The following is a 22,350-nucleotide window of genomic DNA, read 5'->3' on the forward strand; positions in this document are numbered from 1 at the left end:
GACTGTGCTGTCAGAGCTACCACTTTAAAAAACCCAAAAAAAAACGTTGTTGGCTCAGCACGACTGGAAGTTAGAGGGGGCAGGAAGTGTGACGCTTGGCAAAATAAGAGGCGAGAAATGTAAAAAAATACAGAATCAACGAGTTAAGTTGCTCAAAAAAATCCTACTTTTGAATGCTTTCTTGGCGTGAGCTGTGGTGATGCTGACCAGTGCAGAAGTGGAACTCCACCCCCCCAATAACCTTCCTCCAACTCCCCGCCCTTCCCCAAGAAAATCAAAGTAGAAAAAGAAATCCCCTTCTCCTCCAGCGCTGAATGTCCCGTGCAGTGAGGAGGAAGAATGAGAAGATGAGTTAGGTGGCAGTCACTTGTCAGTATGCACATCCTCACTTTACAGCCCAAAATAAGACTCGATTGGACGTTTTTAAGAATAAAATCTGTACATATATTTCTTCATGATTACTTTGTCCAAAGGGGACAATTATTTTCCCGTGTTTTGTTGGAATCTTTAGCGTATATTTTTTTATTAAATCTTTTATCTGCTCTTGAATTTAGACGTGGAGTCCCATCCTGTGTGTGTATACGAGCATGAAGAAATGATGGCGTGTGTACTTTGCTAGCAGCACTTTTTCTTCCTTTTACTGTTCCGAGTGAGTTTGACCACGTCGTTCTGTTGCTGCTGCTGCTGCTTGGCCATCACCTCCTTCTTGGCTCGGAGCACCAGCTCTGTGATGCAGTTGAACATCTGCACAGGGAGCAAACACACCACCAGGACGGCCATGAAACGTTTGGATGACGTATTTCCACCTCGCTATAGGTACATTAAAAATGAACACCAATGGGAGCATCGGTGTTCAAGCAAACCCCTTCCAGACTCAATTCCACCTATTTGACGGAGGAACATGATCACATCATCATAAATACCGTATTTTCCGCACTATAAGGCGCACCTAAAAACCACAAATTTTCTCAAAAGCTGACAGTGCGCCTTATAACCCGGTGCGCTTTATATATGGATAAATATTAAGATTCATTTTCATAAAGTTTCGGTCTCGTAACTACGGTAAACAGCCGCCATCTTTTTTCCCGGTAGAACAGGAAGCGCTTCTTCTTCTACGCAAGCAACCGCCAAGGTAAGCACCCGCCCCCATAGAACAGAAAGCGCTTCTTCTTCTACTGTAAGCAACCACCCGCCCGCGTAGAAGAAGAAAAAGCGCGCGGATATTACCGTACGTTTCATTTCCTTTGTGTGTTTACATCTGTAAAGACCACAAAATGGCTCCTACTAAACGACAGGGATCCGGTTCATGAAAAGACGCAATCTCTCCATCCGCACACGGATTACTATTTCACAGCAACTGATATTCCTGTGAACCGCACTGTGGATACAACGGGAGCACGTACGGTGAATATTCGCACCACAGGGAATGAGAAGTCATCCTTCACTGTGGTTCTAGCTTGCCATGCTAATGGCCAGAAACTTCCACCCATGGTGATATTCAAAAGGAAGACCTTGCCAAAAGAGACCTTTCCAGCCGGCGTCATCATAAAAGCTAACTCGAAGGGATGGATGAAGAAAAGATGAGCGAGTGGTTAAGGTAAGTTTAAGTTTACGCGAAGAGGCCGGGTGGCTTTTTTCACGCAGCTTCGTCCATGTTGATATACGATTCCATGCGCGCCCACATCACGCTGGTTTTAATATATTATTAAAGTTTGACTGACCTATTTGACTGTTTTTTTGACATTCCTTTAGCGCAGTTAGATGCGGCTTACAACACGGGGCGGCTTATAGGTGGACAAAGTTTTGAAATATGCCGTTCATTGAAGGCGCGGCTTATAACCCAGGGCGCCTTATGGTGCGGAAAATACGGTAACCACAAATGAAGACGGAATACTATTAAACGCAACCAGAGGTGGGTAGAGTAGCCAGAAATTGTACTCAAGTAAGAGTACTGTTACTTCAGAGATGTATTACTCAAGTAAAAGTAAGGAGTAGTCACCAAAATAATTACTTGAGTAAAAGTAAAAAGTATGTTGTGAAAAAACTACTCAAGTACTGAGTAACTGATGAGTAACCTGTTCGTTTAATGATGACGGCAACAAATAATGCACAAAAACATAAAAATAGCAATGAGCAAATTCAGAGTCAGGAATATTTCTTAAGCAACTAAAACAATAACATAAATTAAATAATAATACATAAACATAAAAAAAATTAAGGCAAATTGAGCCACAATAACTTAACTGCACCATAGGCTCAGTAGGCAGAGATTACAAAGGAAAATAACAAGTTAGCCTTTACGCAAGTCATAAACTGATAGGTGTGGGCTGCACGTGGGAACACACTGATTGGTGTTTCTATGCCATACTTGACACCTCCGATTTCGGGAGGTGGGGGGTGGGGGCGTGGTCGGGGGGATCGTGGTTGGGGTGGGGGCGTGGTTAAGAGTGGAGGAGTATATTTACAGCTAGAATTCACCAAGTATATATAAGAAATACTTGACTTTCAGTGAATTCTAGCTATATATATATATATATATATATATATGAGAAATACTTGAATTTCAGTGTTCATTTATTTACACATATACACACACATAACACTCATCTACTCATTGTTGAGTTAAGGGTTGAATTGTCCATCCTTGTTCTATTCTCTGTCACTATTTTTCTAACCATGCTGAACACCCTCTCTGATGATGCATTCTGCTTTGTCTCCTTGTTGTGTGCGCAGTTGTGCACTGCACTCTCCAAAAGCCATAGATGTTATTGTCACATATGCATGTACAGTAGATGGCAGTATTGGCCTGTTTAAGAGTGTCACAACATTGCTGTTTACGGCAGACGAACTGCTTTACGGTAGACGAAAACGTGACTGCTGCTGTTGTGTTGTTGTTGCCGCGCTGGGAGGACGTTAATGAAACTGCCTAACAATAAACCCACAAAAGAAACCAAGAACTCGCCCTCGATCATTCTACAGTTATAATGTGATTGGGCAGGCACGCTGTTTATATTGTGGGAAAGCGGACGTGAAAACAGGCTGTCGACACGTCACTCAGGTCCGCATGGAGCTGGAGGGGGCGTGGCCTCCAGCTCCGCCTGAATTTCGGGAGAAAATTTGTCCCGGGAGGTTTTCGGGAGAGGCGCTGAATTTCGGGAGGGTTGGCAAGTATTTTCTATGCATGCGTGTGTGTGTGTGTCTGTGTGTGTGTGTGTGTGTGTGTGTGTGTGTGTGTGTGTGTGTGTCTATGAGGCTGCAGTGCGTTAATAAATGTCCCCACACGATGTACATTTGACAGTGGTTCGTAGCAGGGAAGCTAACATCAGCCTACGGTGAAAGCCAAAATATCTACTAACGTTACTTACTGCCATATGCTTCCTCAAATTTGACGTTGAGTTCATGTAAGCTTAAGCTTGTTAATCATGTGACCGCCTGGCTCTGTTTGATTGGTGAAACGGACTCAAACGTCACCAGTGACTGTATTTGATTGGTGAAACGCAGGCATGCGATAGATCCTACTTTGAAGGTCTGTCTGACAAACCAAAATAAACAAATCGTGCAACAGATCGATAAAAATCAGTAGCGAGTAGCGAGCTGAATGTAGATAAATGGAGCGGAGTAAAGGAAGCGTTTCTCCTCTATAAATATACTCAAGTAAAAGTAAAAGTATGTTGCATTAAAACTACTCTTAGAAGTACACTTTATCCCAAAAGTTACTCAAGTAGATGTAACGGAGTAAATGTAGCGCGTTACTACCCACCTCTGACCGCAACATGTAATTGTAAAAAAACAAACATTATTTGTAGAGATGTCCGATAATGGCTTTTTTGCTGATATTCCGATATTGTCCAACTCTTAATTACCGATTCCGATATCAAGCGATACCGATATATACAGTCGTGGAATCAACACATTATTATGCCTAATTTTGTTGTGATGCCCCGCTGGAAGCATTAAACAATGTAACAAGGTTTTCCAAACTAAATCAACTCAAGTCATGGAAAAAAAATGCCAACATGGCACTGCTATATTTATTATTGAAGTCACAAAGTGCATTATTTTTTTTAACATGCTTCAAAACAGCAGCTTGGAATTTGGGACATGCTCTCCCTGAGAGAGGGAGCGGGGGTGTATATTGTAGCGTCCCGGAAGAGTTAGTGTTGCAAAGGGTTCTGGGTATTTGTTCCCCCGAAATGTGTTTTGTCATTCTTGTTTGGTGTGGGTTCACAGTGTGGCGCTTATTTGTAACAGTGTTAAAGTTGTTTATGCGGCCACCCTCAGTGTGACCTGTATGGCTGTTGACCAAGTATACTTTGCATTCATTCACTTGTGTGTGTGAAAAGCCGTAGATATTATGTGATTGGGCCGGCACGCAAAGGCAGTGCCTTTAAGGTTTATTGACGCTCTGTACTTCTCCCTACGTCCGAGTTATTTTACATTTTGAAACCGATACCGATAATTTCCGATATTACATTTTAAAGCGGAAATTATAAAATAAACCTCTCTTTCACCATGGCTACGTATTATATTATATATCTTATAGCAAGGCAACTGGCATTCCAAAAAATAATAATAAAGATCAAAAATGTCAATGCGATTAAAAAATATGTGTTTTTAGTATTACAATAATTAATTAATTGCATTTAACACGATAATTTGAGCCCACTAAAAATAATAATATAATAAGATTCATCTCCAAAAATTGGTCCAGGGCAACCATTATGACAAGCAAAGAGCTGGATTGCACAATATTCTAGCAAACATTGCTTACCTCTTCAACATTAATGTTCTCTTTTGCGCTCGTCTCAAACAGGTTGATGCCCATTTGTTCAGCAAACTTCTGTGCATCAGTTGTCTCGACCACCTTGGAGTTGGGGTCATCGTTTTTGTTTCCCACTGAAAACAAAGTGGTACTTAGAAAGCTTCTTAGACGCTCAACCGTCACAGCACAAACATCCACACATACACACTAATGACAGCCAATACCAGAGCATAACTGTCAGTGTTTGCAGTGGACTAGAACTGCAATGTTTACCAACAAAAGCCGTTGTCTAGATAACCGAAAAATAAAGTTGACCATGCTTTGCACAAATCTTACTTGCACTGGCTAACAAGCTAATTATAACATTTAAAACTGATGCATTTTGTATGCTGCAGTGGCAGAATCTGGGTTAATACTGCAGTGTTTTCATTTCAAAGGTTGATTTGCAATAAACAGGAAGTCAGGTGGTTTAATGCTGTGTAACTAGACATTAGTTATGTTGCTGTCGTTTCGTGCTGCCAGGCAATATGACAAGACTAACAATACTACAACACATATCAACATGAACAGAGCATATTTCATTGAAATGACCCGTGCTCTCAAAATTTATGTTAACAAAAGCGGTCACCCAAGAATCTTGCTTTGATATGTCGTTTTACTGTCACCGAGCAGTGGATAGCTGGTGCGCTTAGAGCAGAGGTCACCAACGCGGTGTCCGCGGGCACCAGGTCGCCCGTAAGGACCAGATGAGTCGCCCGCTGGTCTGTTCTAAAAATAGCTCAAATAGCAGCACTTACCAGTGAGCTGCCTCTATTTTTTTAATTGTATTTATTTACTAGCAAGCTGGTCTCGCTTTGCTCGACATTTTTAATTCTAAGAAAGACAAAACTCAAATACAATTTGAAAATCCAAGAAAATATTTGAAAGACTTGGTCTTCACTAACTGACAAAGAAACAGATAACAGATTTGGTGTCCAGTTCAAAGTGTGACATGATTTATTTAAACATTTGAGAGTTGACTTTTGTATTTTACATGAGTTATTATTTGTACAAACATGGTGCAAAGTTATTCATGATTTGTTAAAAAATGTTAGTGGCTAGCTAGTTAAAATGGGATATTGTGATTTCACAAAACTGTCTTAGAAGTGATCATTTGAAAATGTGCAATTTGAAAAATGTGCACTTAGAGAAAATATAAAAATAAAGTGTTGTATATTGATATTTATCTGTTTCCATATATATTTATTGTGAGAAATCATTAAGATGATCAGTGTTTCCACAAAGATAAATATCATTAACTATTAATAATAACAGAGTTAAAGGTAAATTCAGCAAATTGGCTATTTCTGGCAATTTATTTAAGTGTGTATCAAACTGGTAGCCCTTCGCATTAATCAGTACCCAAGAAGTAGCTCTTGGTTTCAAAAAGGTTGGTGACCCCTGCCTTAGAGTATGTCCTTTCACAGTGTGGATCTAAGTTACTTATCTTCACCTCAATGGCGGCAAATAAACTTTATTTACATTGTATTAAATGCTTCTAGGTTTCTGGTTGCCAATTTTGATTTGCGCTTTATGACAAATAAAATCATGTCATAAAATCATGAGTAAACACTAAAAACTAGAGGGGGGAAATACATTTCAATAATCAATATATTTATTGTCAATAAAGTAATGCAGACAGTTGTCAAATTTGGCTGACTGCAGTAAGCCACCTCACCCAGAGATCCGACCAGCTCCTTTATTTTAGGGCTCTAATGTTCCAGTTTTACACACATTTCTATTGATTAAATAAATGTGGGAATTAATTCAACTGTTTCATATTACAAATGCACTGTTTTTAAACGTTACAAGCGACTGCATTGCAAAATGATTCACAGCTCTCTTCCTCTCACGCGAGATCCACCCAGGAATGGGGCTATATGAATCACTTCCCTGCTGTTTATATACGGTGTATATACCGGTACATAAATACATACACATACATTTATTTACATACATACATACATACATACACTGCAAAAACTGAAATCTAAGTAAGATGAAATATCTCAAATAAGGGTGATATTTGCTTATTTTCTGTCTAATAAGATAATTCTTCTCAGATTTTATGCTAGAGTGTTTTACTTGTTTTCAGTGTTTTTGTCCTAAATGATCTCAGTAAGATATTACAGCTTGTTGCTGAGATTTGATGACCTATATTGAGTAAAACATGCTTGAAACTAGAATATCAACTGTTGCAAAGCTGTGTCATCAACACTCACAAGTATAAAACTACTTTTTTAAAGTAATCATTTCTTATTTCAAGCATGTAAAAAAAGAAAATCATGACTTTGACACAATTGTGTCTCATTAAAACAGATGACAGCCAAATGGACTTTGCTGTTTTATTTTCAATGAAACAATAGAAAATACGTACTCATATAGTAGTACAGTTGGCACAGTACAGTAAACTGACAGTTAATATTTAAACATTTAACATTTCTAACAATTTTGAACAGAAATAGTTAATGCACATTCAGATAAATTCCTCAAAATTACAATTAAAACATTTTTGGCTGGGGGCCAGGCTATATTTATGCACACTAATTGACTGAAAGAGCACGCACTGGCGCTATGATGTCATGTTATCGATGGAAAAATGCATTTTTAGACCATATGATTTACCTGAGCAACTAGGAGACCCCGAGAGTAACAAGCGGTTGCCTTGTTGCCTTTCCATTAAGAACAATAAATTAGTTTTTAGTATAAGTTTGCTGGTTTCAAGAAATGTAATGCCGGGCGCATATCATTATGTCAAGATAATGGCACTAGCATTTATTTAAGAATATTTTTCAACATATTGAGCAAAAAGGTCTCTCTTTTTTTTTCTACCAAGAAAAGTGCACTTGTTATTAGTTAGAATATACTTATTTTAAGGTAGTTTTGGGTTCATTGAAGTTAGCTAATTTTACTTGTTTTGGAAAGTCTTGACAAGCCAAATTTTCTTGTTCTATTGGCAGATAATTTTGCTTAGTTCAAATAAAATACCCCTCATTTTTGTATTTTTTTTTTTCTTGTTTTTGAACACTGCCTTTGTGCAGTGTACATATATGTACATATATACATACATACATGCACATATACATGTATATATATACATAAGGGCACCCGAAGGCAGACCTGTGCAATAATCATGCTGTTTAACCAGCATCTTGATATGCCACACCTGTGAGGTGTGATGGATTATCTTAACAAAGAAGAAATGCTCACTCAGAGATTTAGACACATTTGTAAACAACATTTGAGAGGAGTACCGGTAGGTCTTTTGTGAATATGGTAAAAGTTTTATATTTGTGTTCGACTCATGAAAAATGGGACCAAAAAGAGCACGCACCATTTGATTTTACGTGAAACCATACCTAGAATTAGTTCGGTACATATAAAAGTACCAAATTTAGCACCGATTCCTATGTGCCATAAACGTAAACGTTAAGGCATGTAGCATAACTGTGTGCCTGCTTAATTAATTGATTAATTAATTATTAGGCAGTGCGAACGAAATAACATTTTATTTAGTTAGTCTTTTGGACTATTTGAAAAATTACTTAAACGATTAGTCACTACAAAATATTATACACAAGTTAGTATCTTCTTGCAATTGTATGACATATAAACATGTTAAAGTGGAACATAAGTACAAATGCTTTGATTCTGCATCCAAGCACGTGTGTTAGAAGGGACGAGTGTCAAAAGTGTTTGACCTGAGGTTGAACTTTTCTCTTAAAAATATAACTGTTGTCCCTGATAATGACTGAAATTTGCTTTGTGTATGCAGAGGCAGTTTCTCTCAATCTAATCCAGAGGAGCATTTAGATGCAATTTAAATTGAACACAGAACATTACATTTAACATGTTTAGCTGTGTAGGAAATCTTATCAAATCAGGGTGTCATTTATTATGCTTAAGTAGGATCTTATTACCGTATTTTTCGGACTATAAGTCGCAGTTTTTTTCATAGTTTGGCCAGGCTCCAGTGCAACTTATATATGTTTTTTTTCATTCTTTATTATGCATTTTCGGCAGGTGCGACTTATACTCCGAAAAATACGGTACATGTTGCTCTCTTGAATTCCTTGGAGACATTGCAGCAAGATGAAAACATATCAAGTGTTAAAATCAATTAAATTTTGCATTTCATGAGGTAACATATTTAAGCCTCTACACTTAATCTGAGTACTTGTTATCATTGGAAACATATAATTCATGTATTGGATCTCCTTATATTTAGTGGATGTATTGAATGTTGTCGGCAGGAATTTAATGCTGAAAGAAGACGATATTTTTTTTGAGCGCAGACACTTACCTAATATTCGGCAGACATCATCACAGTTCTGGTTGATTTCATGTAACCATCGTTTGACGTTGACAAAGGACTCAGCGCTTGTGACGTCGTACACTACTATGACCCCGTGCGTGCCTCTGTAGTACCTACAGACACATAATGGGAAAAGAGTGTCATTGGCACTGACCTTAACATGCATGGTACTAACTTCTTGTCTAACAGAAACACAAAATGGACCTTTAGTGTTCGTTCACACTTGATACTTTCGGACAAAAGAATGAAGAAAAAAAAAAAATAGATCACCCTCGTATTTCTGTCAGAGCACTAAAAAATACTTTCAGTTAAAGGAGACCTATGAAGATTCTATCCATCTATCCATCCATTTTCTACAGCTTGTCCCTCTCAGGGTCTGGGGGGTGACTGGAGCCTATCCAATCTATATCTAACACATTATTAGATAATATGTATTGGATATGCTTTGGAGTGAATTTTGCTCTAACCGTAGGGATGTATATTGTTAGGATTTTATCGATGCCAACACACTAAGGGTGTAACGGTACGTGTATTTGTATTGAACCGCTTCGGTACGAGGGGTTCGGTTCGGTGGTGTACCGAACGAGTTTCCACACGGACATGTTAAATAGTGTACCGCACGGTGTGTAAACAATGCACGCTGAGGCACAACACATGGCATGCTAGCAACGACCGGAGTTGTTGGAATGGGGACTAAATTTAACAGTCTTGGATTGAAGTGATTGTCTTGCTGCTCTATCCCCCCATTCAACATGTGCAGACGCATCGTTATATCCCGTTGAGTTTGTTGCTTTATAAACGAGACTAGCAAAAACAAAAGTATGGTCTTGAGTGTCATGTGTCGATGTAACAATAAAAGAAGGGATCCAGTTGCCGTCTCAACGAGCTGTTTTATTCACGACCTTACAGCTACTCCAAGTGCTAACCACTAGCCTCAGGCACGTACACAGAATGTTGTAATATGAAGCTGCACCGCACCTTTACATAATCACAACATAAAAAAACACAGAACAGCCCAATTTCAAAAAGAGAGGTAAAACAAAAAGTAGTGATCAGAAGAAAATGTTTTAAATAAATATTGTGATAACATCGGAAAAGCTTAAATGCACAGAGCCATCTTTGTTTACAGTGGAAATCATAGACATCTTATAAGTAGACAAAGCATTGGCTGCTGTGACGCGAGAAATTGGACCGCCATCTTGAAGTGGTGATGAGGAGCCGGCGAGCAGCCTAAACTGACAGTTGACAGGTAAAAAACAAAGCGGACTGTTGAAAATAGGCATCGGGGATTACTTTTCACAAGTAAGATTTAACATTAACGTACTATTGGTTGTATTTTGTGAAAAAAATATTACCACACTGTTGAGAAGGAGCAAAGATCTTCAATAGTACTGAAATCGTAGCCGCTAGCAAACAAGAGTATGACCATAATAGAACTGCTTGTCAATAAAAATTAATTACATTTAAAAATGTCATACTTGAATAACAAAGTTGAAATAAATGATGAAGATAAAAATTGTAAAAGCCAACAGGGGTAAAAGTTAGGACCACAGTCCAGATTGTGTGTGTGTGTGTGTGTGTGTGTGTGTGTGTCATTTAAGGGAAGAATGTAATACAAAATATCAATACAAAGCGTCAAGACAGAATAAACTCTCTCCTGCTGCAGCAACATAGATACAGTCTATAGGTCCCTAAGATATATAGATATCTAATGTATTCATACATTGTTTATGTAGGATATAAACATGTATATATAACCTAATCATATTGTTTCTTCAACTTAAAAATAGCTGACCGTTTTTTCCCCCTTCTCTGGGATTATATTCCCAGTTTTGATCTTGGACGCCTGGTCACTTATAGCATATAAGAATATTCTATTACTGTTAAGCAAACTATGAATAATAAAACACGCCAAAACATGTGTCCTTTATCATAGCTACACGTATGACAAAAAAACACGTGAAAATCAGTGGTATTCAGTGAGGTAAGATGAATTAAATGCGCTGACAGTTCATTGCTCCTGCCAAATGAATTGCACTGAGTGGAGCGGATCACCACTCCAAGATGGCGGCCCCGAGTCTCGTCAGCGCCAGTAGGCAGTAGCGCTCCATGCTGCGTCTACTTATAAGATGTCTATGGTGGAAACCACTGCTTTTTCTTCAGCACTTGCAATGAGTGAACTTGTCCGAAAGATGGCGCCATAGCACAAACAATAACGCACCTCTCCGTTTATGGTATGTGCTGCGCATGTCAAAGTAAAATATTCTGATTTAATGTGTGATGCATGAAAATGCAAGTCATAATCAGATTTTTTTTTTCAGGGTCAATGTACACTAACATTCTAATCCGAATGATAATCAGATTAAATACATTTTGTCCATGTGCATATAGCTATTGTAGGCTTATTAACATTAGAGGAAACAACACACCGGTCTTTCCTCGTTTCCCACCGTGGTTACATTAAAGCCAAGTGCTACAAACGCTTCATCATATTCTGGTACCCGAGGTATCACACAGCACCCACTTAGGAGGGGCCCACCCCACTATTGGAGAAGGACTGAGCTAAGGTATCAAACTGCAACCAGGCCCCAATATGGCAGCACAGCACCATGCAAACACAAAGAAGCTTTGGTTAGACAAACCATGTGTTTGTGTGTGTGGGTTGGTATGGTTCTGAAAGTGGGAGCGGATACAGAATTGTCTGAACATGTTCACCTTGTAAAGTTGTGTTAGGCTGGGAGACTGCATGGACTGTGTGTTTGTTGAAGAACATGAAAAAGGAACCATTAAGTGGCCAGCATGCACAGACACACACAAGACCCAGACACTGGTCACCTCTTCTCCAGTAAAACTGAGCGAGTGAGTAAACGCTGTTCCCACAGAGCCAGTTTAGGACCATTGTCCTCCAACATTACAACAGAACCTCCAGAGGCTCCAGAGGCTCATCGAAGGCTAAAGGCGAATGTCGTGGCTGCACTGTTGCGGACACATAATCAAACATACATCCTGGCTGTGCAACAATAAAAGACTAAATTAATTAATAAGAAAGTTGAGTACACTTGTGTACACAATACAATTAATATTGTGCTGCTCTGACAGTCTAAGACTTTCAAAGACATTATTATCGATGAAATGGTAAGAATAGTAGTGGTTGGACATAGGGCTGGGCGATATATCGATATACTCGATATATCGCGGGTTTGTCTCGTGATATTTGAGTATACGTTCTCACACAGTTGCTTTTAGCAGCTGGCATTACACTACAGGCTCTTCTCACTCTTTCTAGTCTCTCCTTCTCACAGAGACTTAAACAAGCGCACCTTCTTACATACGTCACATACGTATACTCCCTCGTGGAGTAGAGAGGTAGCGGCATGGGTAACGTTAGCTGTGGTGCGAGTGGTAATACGAGAGAAAGAAAGTGTGAATCTGGTAACAAAGGAAAGGAATAATTAATTCCCAAGAAAAACAGCAGGGGGTCCATCATCTGGCGGTGGTTTGGCTTCAAGTGGGAATATGTCGAACAGACAACAGTAATTTGTCAAGTGTGGAGCAAAAGCGTAGCTGCGTAATGCTACAAAAAGTAGCATTACTGCTAATATGTAGCATCATTTGAAAAGTCACCTGCTAGAGAATGAAGAGTGCTTACTCCGCATGTCAACATCTCCGTTCGGTGCCACACCAACAAAATGCCGAGGCAACTATTTCCACATCTAAAGCGCATGAAAAACATTGTCCACGACATAAGGAGATAACGTCCGCCGGAACCTACCACATAGCGAAGGACGTACACAATTTGATTTCCTATTATGCAGCTCATTTTTATTTGACAGTTATTGGCATATATTGTGTGACGACATGCACAAAAGTGCACTTTATTTGTTTTAAACTATTGTAGTGGCGTTCTGTACAAAAAGTGCAATTTACTTGAGTGTTGTTTTGATATGTCATCTTAGTGACATCATGCACAAAAGTGCATTAATAGCTTGTTTTAAAATGTCTCTGACAATCTTGCACGTTATGTTTTGGAAATTACATGAATGTTTGTGCCACTGCTTAATAACTGCTTAATAAATACACTTTTGGTAAATTGACGTAGTTGTGATTTCCCTCTCTGCATGAAAGTTTAAAATGAGCATATATTAATGCAGTATGAACAAGAATGTTTTAATGTAGACACATAGAATCATCATACTGCAGTGATTATATGCATCAAGTGTTCTTTCAAGGCTAAGGCAAAATATCGAGATGTATATCGTGTCTCGTGACATGGCCTAAAAATATTGAGATATTAATAAAAGGCCATATCGCCCAGCCCTAGTTGGACACAATATTGCAATATTTTACATTTGTATTTCTCCTTTTGCAATATCAACACACCAAAAACAAAATCAATGACAATCACTGATTGGACCTTATCATGTAATCTCTGGCTGCACTTCTTCGTCTTTGTCGTGAAGAGCTATGTGTTGGTGGACCGCGGAAACAGAAGCTGAAAGAACTGTTTTCCAATGTCATAATCTTGGAGGGTTTCTCCGATTTTTAAAAAGCCAAACACTATCAAATTAAAAAGGTGTTTACATGTGTTGTAAAAAGGTCTGTGTATGTTTTGGCATTTCAATTTTCTTTTCATAAATAAAAATGAAAAACCAACAACAGTTTTTTTTAATTTTGTTTTAGATTACAAAAAAATAATGTCCATGACAGTCTAATGTTGTTATGAATGGAGCGTCCTTGGAGGAATCCTGATTATTCAAAAAGCATATATAAATACTCCGGTACCGTGTGCCTGTGACGCTGGCTAACATGTAAAGAAAATACTTTAGACATGGCACAAAGTTCCAAGACTTCTACAGAAATATCTACACACATATATCAACAGAAACCAAACCGAAATTGATGTGTTTTCATTTTCCGACACCAGAATGGGAAGTAGTGATTTTAAAGACAGGCCTGTAAGAAAATCTGTACTATGATGTGTGATCGAAACTCTTTTACCTTCACTTTCATATGTGTATATAGATATATCATTTATGTAAACGTCAGACCGCGTTGTGCCATGTCTAAAATATTTTCTGTGAAGTGCTCCAAAGACATTTTAGCCAGACACAGGGTATCCCCGCTTTTACTTTGAAAAAAATTATAATAATTCTAGTGTCAGACTATGAAAAATCCTTTGTTTTGGTCTGTTTTTCTGTTTACTGTGGATATTAGTTTTCTTTTCAAAACCAAAAAAGAAAAACGCTAGGTTTATCAATTTTCTTATTTGTATTTTAAAACGAAATTCAAATAAACCAGTCGGTTTTTTTTTTATATCTCTTTATGAAATGATAATTGAAATACCAAAACATACATTGGCCTAGAGAGCTAATTTTGATCCAGTTCATTCTTTTTCAATGTGTATTTTACCTCTGTTTTAAATGTTATTTTTTAGTCTGTCCTTTGCCTGTATTTCTTTGTGGTGTACAGCCATACTTGCCAACCTTGAGACCTCCGATTTCGGGAGGTGGGGTGGGGGGCGTGGTCGGGGGCGGGGTGTGGTTGGGGGCGTGGTTAAGAGGGGAGGAGTATATTGACAACTAGAATTCACCAAGTCAAGTATTTCATACATATATACATATATATATATATATATATATATATATCTACATCCTGAAAATATGCAAACAAAACTGTGTTTATATAATTGATACTTCAAACTTGCATAAATATAACATGAATATAACATAACTTGGCTTCTGAGAGCTTCAAAATGTAATAAATAAAATGCTAAAGTTGTTGATAAATAAGCAATATTTTAATAATTAAATATGGTTATTTTAAATGAATTATTATGATAATTTAAAATTAATTATTTCAAATATGTTTATTTTAATGTACCTGTATAATTATATGGCTGGATGTAATAAGGAGTCAGAAAAAATACAAATTAAAAATACAATTAATTTTTATGTTTTTAGCAAAATATAGTAAACATTTATTTCGGTTTTTTTTTAAATTAATAAATATATTTATTTTTAGTTAAGATAAACATAATAATACAATTTATCTCTAGTCTGGATGATTTAGTTCTTGTCACCCTGTTGTCCTCCCGTCGTGAAAAAAGGCTGTCCTCACTCAGCTCCGCATGGAGCTGGAGGGGGCGTGGCCTCCAGCTCCGGCTGAAAATCGGGAGATTTTCGGGAGAATATTTGTCCCGGGAGGTTTTCGGGAGAGGTGCTGAATTTCGGGAGTCTCCCGAAAAATTCGGGAGGGTTGGCAAGTATGTGTACAGCTCTTTGTTCTTCAAACTGTGGTTGTTTTTAAGGGGCTTTATAAATAAAGTTGGTATGGAACGTACGTCAAACTTGGAAATTCAATAAAAGGTGAGACACATCGACACAAACCTGTGTAAAACAATAATTTCCGATAGTAAGTCATAAAGCTGAAGTATTTCTATCTGGGTAGTAGTGCACTAAAAAGGACTATAAAGACGTCGCCCGAAGTTCTGGATCATTAGGACAAGATTTGAACAGCCAATTGTAACGCATTTCTGACAGTTGTCTGAAATGTCAGAATTCTGGAGAATTATGTGCAGTACTGTAGCTTGTGGTGGACCTTCGAATAAGATGAAAAATTGTGGCCAGAAAGCAGGCTAACAATTAAATGTGTATTTTAATGTGGAATTCCATACAGCCACACACACTTTATGGGAATACCTATAGATTACTTCCTCTACTAATATTGACTCGAGAGGCCACAATAGTACTTGGTTTCAGATCCAAAACGTGTGTGTGTTTGTGTATCCGTCAACTCACGTGGATGTGATTGTGCGAAAGCGCTCCTGTCCGGCTGTATCCCAGATCTGTAACTTCACCTTCTCCCCGTTGATCTCCACTGTCCGGATCTTGAAGTCCACACCGATTGTGGTGATATAACTACCTGCAAACAATGCAGGGCAGCATCAGCTTTGATGGCCACCATCAAGTAATGAAAAGAGTCATCATTATGCAAGATCGCGCAAAATGTCAGCAATTAGCTAAGTGAGTGCGATTCTTAAAAGTTACCTCCAAAAAGGAGAACTATGATGAAGAAACAGTAAAGGAACTTCCTACCAAGATAGTGTAGTTGCCTACACATCTCTGCCATGGTAGCTAAGTTCAACATTGTTGTCAATGCGTCTATTGGGCTTAGTGCTGTGTGATATGGACAAACATATATATATATATATATATATATATATATATATATATATATATATATATATATATATATATATATATATATATATATATATATATATATATATATATATATATATATATATGACACTAACGCATTATGGCACAAACAAGGTCCAAATTTTTTTTGTGTTGCTCCTCATAAATGTTGTGTTGCTCCTCATAAATGCCCCAGTTGGCTGTGTTCTGATGGCAATGATTTGATCTGACCTGAATGAGTGAGATTCAAAAGCTTAAAGCCAATATAAACCAGATTCAGCCTCCAAATGACAAACAGACATAGACATAAACATAAAACAATAAACAGGGTTGTCAGAAAATCACCTGAATAAGTCACAAGATGACCTCGCAGGAATTTACGCGTCTATCATAGTTGGAAAGCTTAATTGTTTCTGGAGTAAATCATTTTAATATAATCCCAAATAATAGACTGACATGGAAAGATGTACTTCATATGACAAAGTTATGAACAGAAAACAGCAATAACAATAATAAATACTCCTTTTTGCGCTGTTTTGTTCTCATGTACAGTGAAATTTACCGGTTGAGGAATAATACTTGCACCATATCATGGAAATGGTATGGCTCTTTAATTGGCACATGCTGGTCTCAAGAGTATTTGCTTGTTTTCCATGTTTATCCATTTAAAGTTCAAGTTTATTGTGTTAAGTCATTGTATGGAATCGGTATCGTAACAAAGATTTGGTTTGATTCAGAATTTGTGGTTACCGATACGATTCAGGGACGATTATATATATTTTTTCTAAAACGATACGATCCACAATGATTCAGTGAGTTGAAATCGATTCAGCAACTTTTTAGCAAACAAAATTCCAGCAGCGTGACTGTGATAGTGGATACTGGACACCAATGTTCCCTCTAATTTGTCATGTGTGTGAGCAAAGGCCATTGAGTGGAGCACATGTGAGCAACACCAGCATCACACCTGTCCCAAACCTGACATCATAACAGTTTAAATGTTTTATTATAAGAATCAAATGACAGCAGTCATTTTTTAATGAGATTATTTTCTGATGTAAGTGATTTGGCCCTCTTACAATGAAAATAACACACAAAAAAAAGTTTTTCATGAGCTATATGCTAGTATTGTACGTCTGGCTGGGGGTCCTGCCTTGAAAAGAAATGCTACCCCTTTTAGAGATCACATTTAGTTCCTGTAACTTTCTGTCTGTAAAATACTTCTTTTTATTAGCATTTATGAAATCTAGTGACAGCCTTTCATGAATAATATCCTTAGATTAACATTCTTGATAAATGGCAGTAAAATAAGCACACATCTGATTGAGGAGTCATAGTGTTACAACCTGGCATTTACACTTTGTGTGGTGTTGGAGTTGTCTGACTTTTTGTGTGGCCATAAACGCATCAGTGGCTAAGTGCCATGAGAGTGTGTGTGTGTGTGTGTGTGTGTGTGTTTGTGTGTGCGTGTTCTTGTATTTCTACCCTTCTTGAGACATCAAGAAAGAAAAGTAGCTTCCATATGAGGCTCATAAACCATGACATAAATCATGGTCCCAATGCAAAAAACCATTGCATCTAATAGAGAATGTCTCATTCGCACCCGTGGTGGTGAAATCTATCAAAATGAGGGTGGTCCCAAAAAGGAGGGATTTTTCAAATTAACTGTGTGTCGGTTTTAAAAGTCCTCACTCTCTGGTCAACATATGTAATCACAAGTGTGTGTAAGAAATTTAAATGCGCCCCCTTTGCCAAAATGTATTTAAAAATATATATATATATATATATATATTTATATAGCGACATACTTTAATAACTTGCAGGAAAAAATGAAGATTAAAAACCAATTACAAACAAAAAAATACAAAATAAGTTAACTAAAAGCAGTCTTTTTCCCCACAATGTGTCGACTTCTCTCTTATAAAATTAGGAACAATTTCTCATATTCTTTCTGCTTCTGTAATATTGCAGTATTTTCTCATAAAATTATTACTTTATTTAAAGTTATTACTTTTTAATGCAAAATGGTGACATTTGTTATATAAAATTCTGACTTATCACAATATTGCCAATGTTTTGGTGTTCTTGTAAAATAGTGACTATTTTGAGTAAAAAGATGACCTTTGTCATAATTTTGCCAAGTAAAATTCCGATTATTATTATAATATTGCCAAAAAAAATTAAGTTTTCTTATAAAATTTTGACTTTTGTCGGGTAAATTTACGACTCTTCATAAAATTGCCAACATTTTTAGCTTTTCTTGTACAATTGCGACTGCTATTGAGTAAAATTCCAACTTTTATCATAATATCGCACAGATGTTCAGTTTTTATTGTAAAATGTTGGCTTGCGTTGAGTAAAATTACGACTTGTATTATAGTACTGCCAAATTTCTTGTGAAATTCCAACTCATTTTTCACAACAAGCTTTTTTATATTTCCATAGTATGTATATATTAGTAATGTTGTAAATACAAATCTTTATATATCTAGAAAGGGTGGTCCTCAAGAGGTAGGCATTTTTCGGAGGTCTCAAGAAGGTAACAAATCCAAGAATGTGTGTGTGTGTGTGTGTGTGTGTCTGTCTGTCTGTCTGCAGGTGAAAGAGAGAGAGAGCGGCTTCTGTTGATATGACAGATGACAAAGAGTTGGTTTAAGCCTGGTTCGTATGGCAGAAAATGTCCGTTTTTTCTTGATATAAGTTTTTTTTTTTTACTAGTGTTTTTGGTGTGGTTACAAACAGTTTTGCTCAATAAAGTAATTGATGCAATTCCTGTCTATAAAGCGTCTCGACAGGCGATAACTGAACAGTGTTGACAAACATTATTTTATCCGATAGGGCAATTCTTGTCACCTGTCACCCACAGAGTTGCATTGCAAAATCATACACAATAAATTGTAAGGTGTTTATTTTGTTTAGAGCTCAGATGGGATTTTTGATTTGTAAATTTGCTGTGCGCAGAGGATGCTATATATATATATATATATAAATATATATATATATATATATATATATAAATATATATATATATATATATATATATATATATATATATATATATATATATATATATATATATGACCACCGAAAAAAGACTTTGATCACCAAAAACTGCGCTACCGAAACCGGATGTAAAACCGAAACCGGATGTAAACAAAACGCCCGCCATTGTCTGGAGCGTTGTCAGCATGTCTGTGATGTGGACGTGATTTTTATATATGTTAGATGTACACGCGGACAAGTGCAAACAAATAGAAGACATTTTTAAAAATAGAAACAGCGTGAAGGAAGTGTGATGTCATGCTCGCTGCGGCTCTTTTCTTTCGTCAGGGACATGGAAGGACAGAAGTAGAGTCTCTAAACACGAGGACATTTTATAATAACACCAGAAGAAGATGCTAGATGTGTCGATAGTTGTTTTTAATAAAAAGTAATTAAAAGTCTGTAAGCAATTGAAAAAATCTCAACAAAGTACATTGTACAAAAAGCAGCAACAATTGAAAATATGGCAAAACTATTAAAAAAAATGTCAACACTAATTAATAATAACAGATTTCTACGTATACATTTTTTTTTAGCCTTTTTAAAGAAAATCATATCATCATAGCAAATTACTTGATGAGGTCATGGTGACCACACCCATACTTCCCCCCACCGCGACAGGTATCTTGGCAGTTTAGGGGAAACCCTGTTATTAATATAGCCAGAGACCGTTTTGGGCTCAAGTGGTTAAGACATTGTCTGTGCAGTTGATAACGGTTGTAGAAGTCAACAAACTGATGGTTTCATTGTATTTGACTTCATGTTGCGAGAGAGCTGAAACACCCACCTGAAAACGTGTTGTCTGCAAATCGAAGCAGGAGACTGCTCTTCCCCACTCCTGCAGAGGAAACATAGGGTCAGTTTGAGGTTTGAGTCCACAGTTAACAAATACTGGCTACTAACATGAATACATTATAATGGGACTGTCTGTGAATGTAGCTGGCTGAAACAACTTTGTAGATGGCATTATGCCTTGGCTTCCTAACACAGCTCATACGCACTTGGTCTGCCAAAAAATAAATGCCTAGCAGGGCAGAAATTAGTGATCATATTTAGCGAGCATTAAGACCCCTTTAGATTGTCTTTTTAAAAATATATATATTTAAGCCAACATTTTCTGTTCTAATTGGACATTCAAACGTTAAAGTATGCATTGCTCTACTCAACAAACAGCAGGTCCTACTGTGAATCACCCACAGTAGGCATGTGACTCGGCCTTGGAATCTAAGAGTACCTCAAGATACAATATGATGTGCAATACATGATAATATCTCAATATGGCAATACTGTGATCATTGATTATATTTCTCCTAATAACCAAAAACAAACAACTTGCATACCGTCAAGTCCTTATCCAGCTGTGTCCTATCTACACTATAAAAAACATAATCTTCATTTCAACAATAACTAACAGTCTTTCAATTTACTAATCTAAACAAAAACAATGAAATTCATTTTCATTTTTTTCCATTTATTTATTTATTTCAGGCAATGACATAAAAAAGTACAAAGTGGACAACACATAATAATATGAATTAATATAGTGCAAAAGGTAATGTATAGTATGTACCGGTATACATTACCTTTTGCACTATATTAATTTATATTAAATTTATAGTAGCTGCAGCTTAACAATAATGACAAAAATAATACATGGCGAGGGCCCCTCAATAATCTATGATAGACCTGGGCAAATTAAGGCCCGAGGGCCACATGCGGCCCGTTAAGCTTTTCAATCTGGCCCGCCGGACATTCCCAAATCATTTTTTTTAGATCTTTATGATGGAAACTGTAGCTGCCATTATGATGTGCAGTGATGTTTTCTAATGACCGTAAGTCTTGAACTATACAAAGTATTTCAATGGTTGGAATCTGTGCTTTTGGATGATATACCAGTTACTATGGTAATCTAATTAGTTATTATGGTAATCTAATTAGTTACTATGGTAATCTACGTCACAGCAGCTCAGACGAGGCACCAAGCAGTGTGGGTGGGAAGCGTTTCCACAGACGCGGAAGGAGATTTTCACAACAAAGTTCTAAAGCTTAGTGATATATCAGATACATCAGATTGTAGGTGGGTTTATTTTGTACCCTTCGCGTTCATATTTCACTGCTTGTTGCATTTCACTTGATTGTAAAATATGTCAATCGAAAGGGGGTGTGACATTCATATTTTGTCAATATTCCGTGTTTTATCGTTCATAGAAAAATGTAAAATTCCATTACGTTTTTTAAGGCGGTCTGTCATAACGTTTTTAGCATTCAATCAGACATTATTATGAGGTTTTGTATTAGTGTTCCTAAAAATAGATATACCGGCCCCCAGACAAATTTTTTTCTGTAAATGTGGCCCCCGGGTCAAAATAATCTATGAGATTAAATTTTGTGATAATTCAATATATTAATATTTTGTCAAGACTCATATTTGTGACACAAAACAAACTGAAGAAGAAATTTATTTCTCAACATATGTGTTTTGCATTTCATGTTTAGGTTAACAAGGTGCACTATTGATTCAGGTGGTGGACTATTATTGATTATGTCATATATTAAAAAGCAAGGATTAGCAACAGAGAAGACAAAAATACATTGGAGTAAATAAGGCAGGTTATTGAGGTTTAATAAATTATGGTTATTGTGTTTATTTTAAACATTCATACATTAAATGTGTCCCGTTTCTCATTATGACGTGTCCGAAAAGGGGTAGGAAAAAAACAATCGTATTTATCCTACCACTTTTCGCTTCATAACAATTTCTAACACGTGTTTGTACCCAATCAATAACACAACAGCACTGTTGGCGTTAACGCCCTTTTTGTGTCTTTTTACACATTGAAATCAGAAAGGACACGCATTTCCGGAAGTCCGCAGTTTTTTGTTTTTTTTACCGACCCTGCCTTCTCTGGGTCAAAACTCCAGTTTGCTTGTTTGTTTGTTTTTAATCGATTATCGCCTTCCACCGGTGTTTTGTTTTGTTTATGTTTGCCAAG

The 22,350-nt window shown here is 37.1% G+C and overlaps 1 protein-coding gene across 1 annotated transcript in view; it reads right to left on the reverse strand.

Annotated features, from left to right (window-relative positions):
* The window catches only part of LOC133623063 (ras-related protein Rab-35), a 32,865-nt gene that overhangs the window by 491 nt on the left and 10,024 nt on the right, over positions 1–22,350 (reverse strand). The window contains exons 2-6 of the mRNA XM_061985996.2: positions 20,145–20,195; positions 15,914–16,037; positions 9,105–9,229; positions 4,772–4,896; positions 1–744 (exon numbers count right to left, since the gene is read on the reverse strand). The exon at positions 1–744 is cut by the window's left edge and continues 491 nt beyond it. Of these exons, the coding sequence (XP_061841980.1) occupies positions 616–744; positions 4,772–4,896; positions 9,105–9,229; positions 15,914–16,037; positions 20,145–20,195 (554 nt within the window). The 3' untranslated portion in view covers positions 1–615. The remainder of the gene's footprint in view (positions 745–4,771; positions 4,897–9,104; positions 9,230–15,913; positions 16,038–20,144; positions 20,196–22,350) is intronic.

The sequence above is a fragment of the Nerophis lumbriciformis genome, linkage group LG12, assembly GCF_033978685.3.
Source record: "Nerophis lumbriciformis linkage group LG12, RoL_Nlum_v2.1, whole genome shotgun sequence".
NCBI lineage: Eukaryota > Metazoa > Chordata > Actinopteri > Syngnathiformes > Syngnathidae > Nerophis > Nerophis lumbriciformis.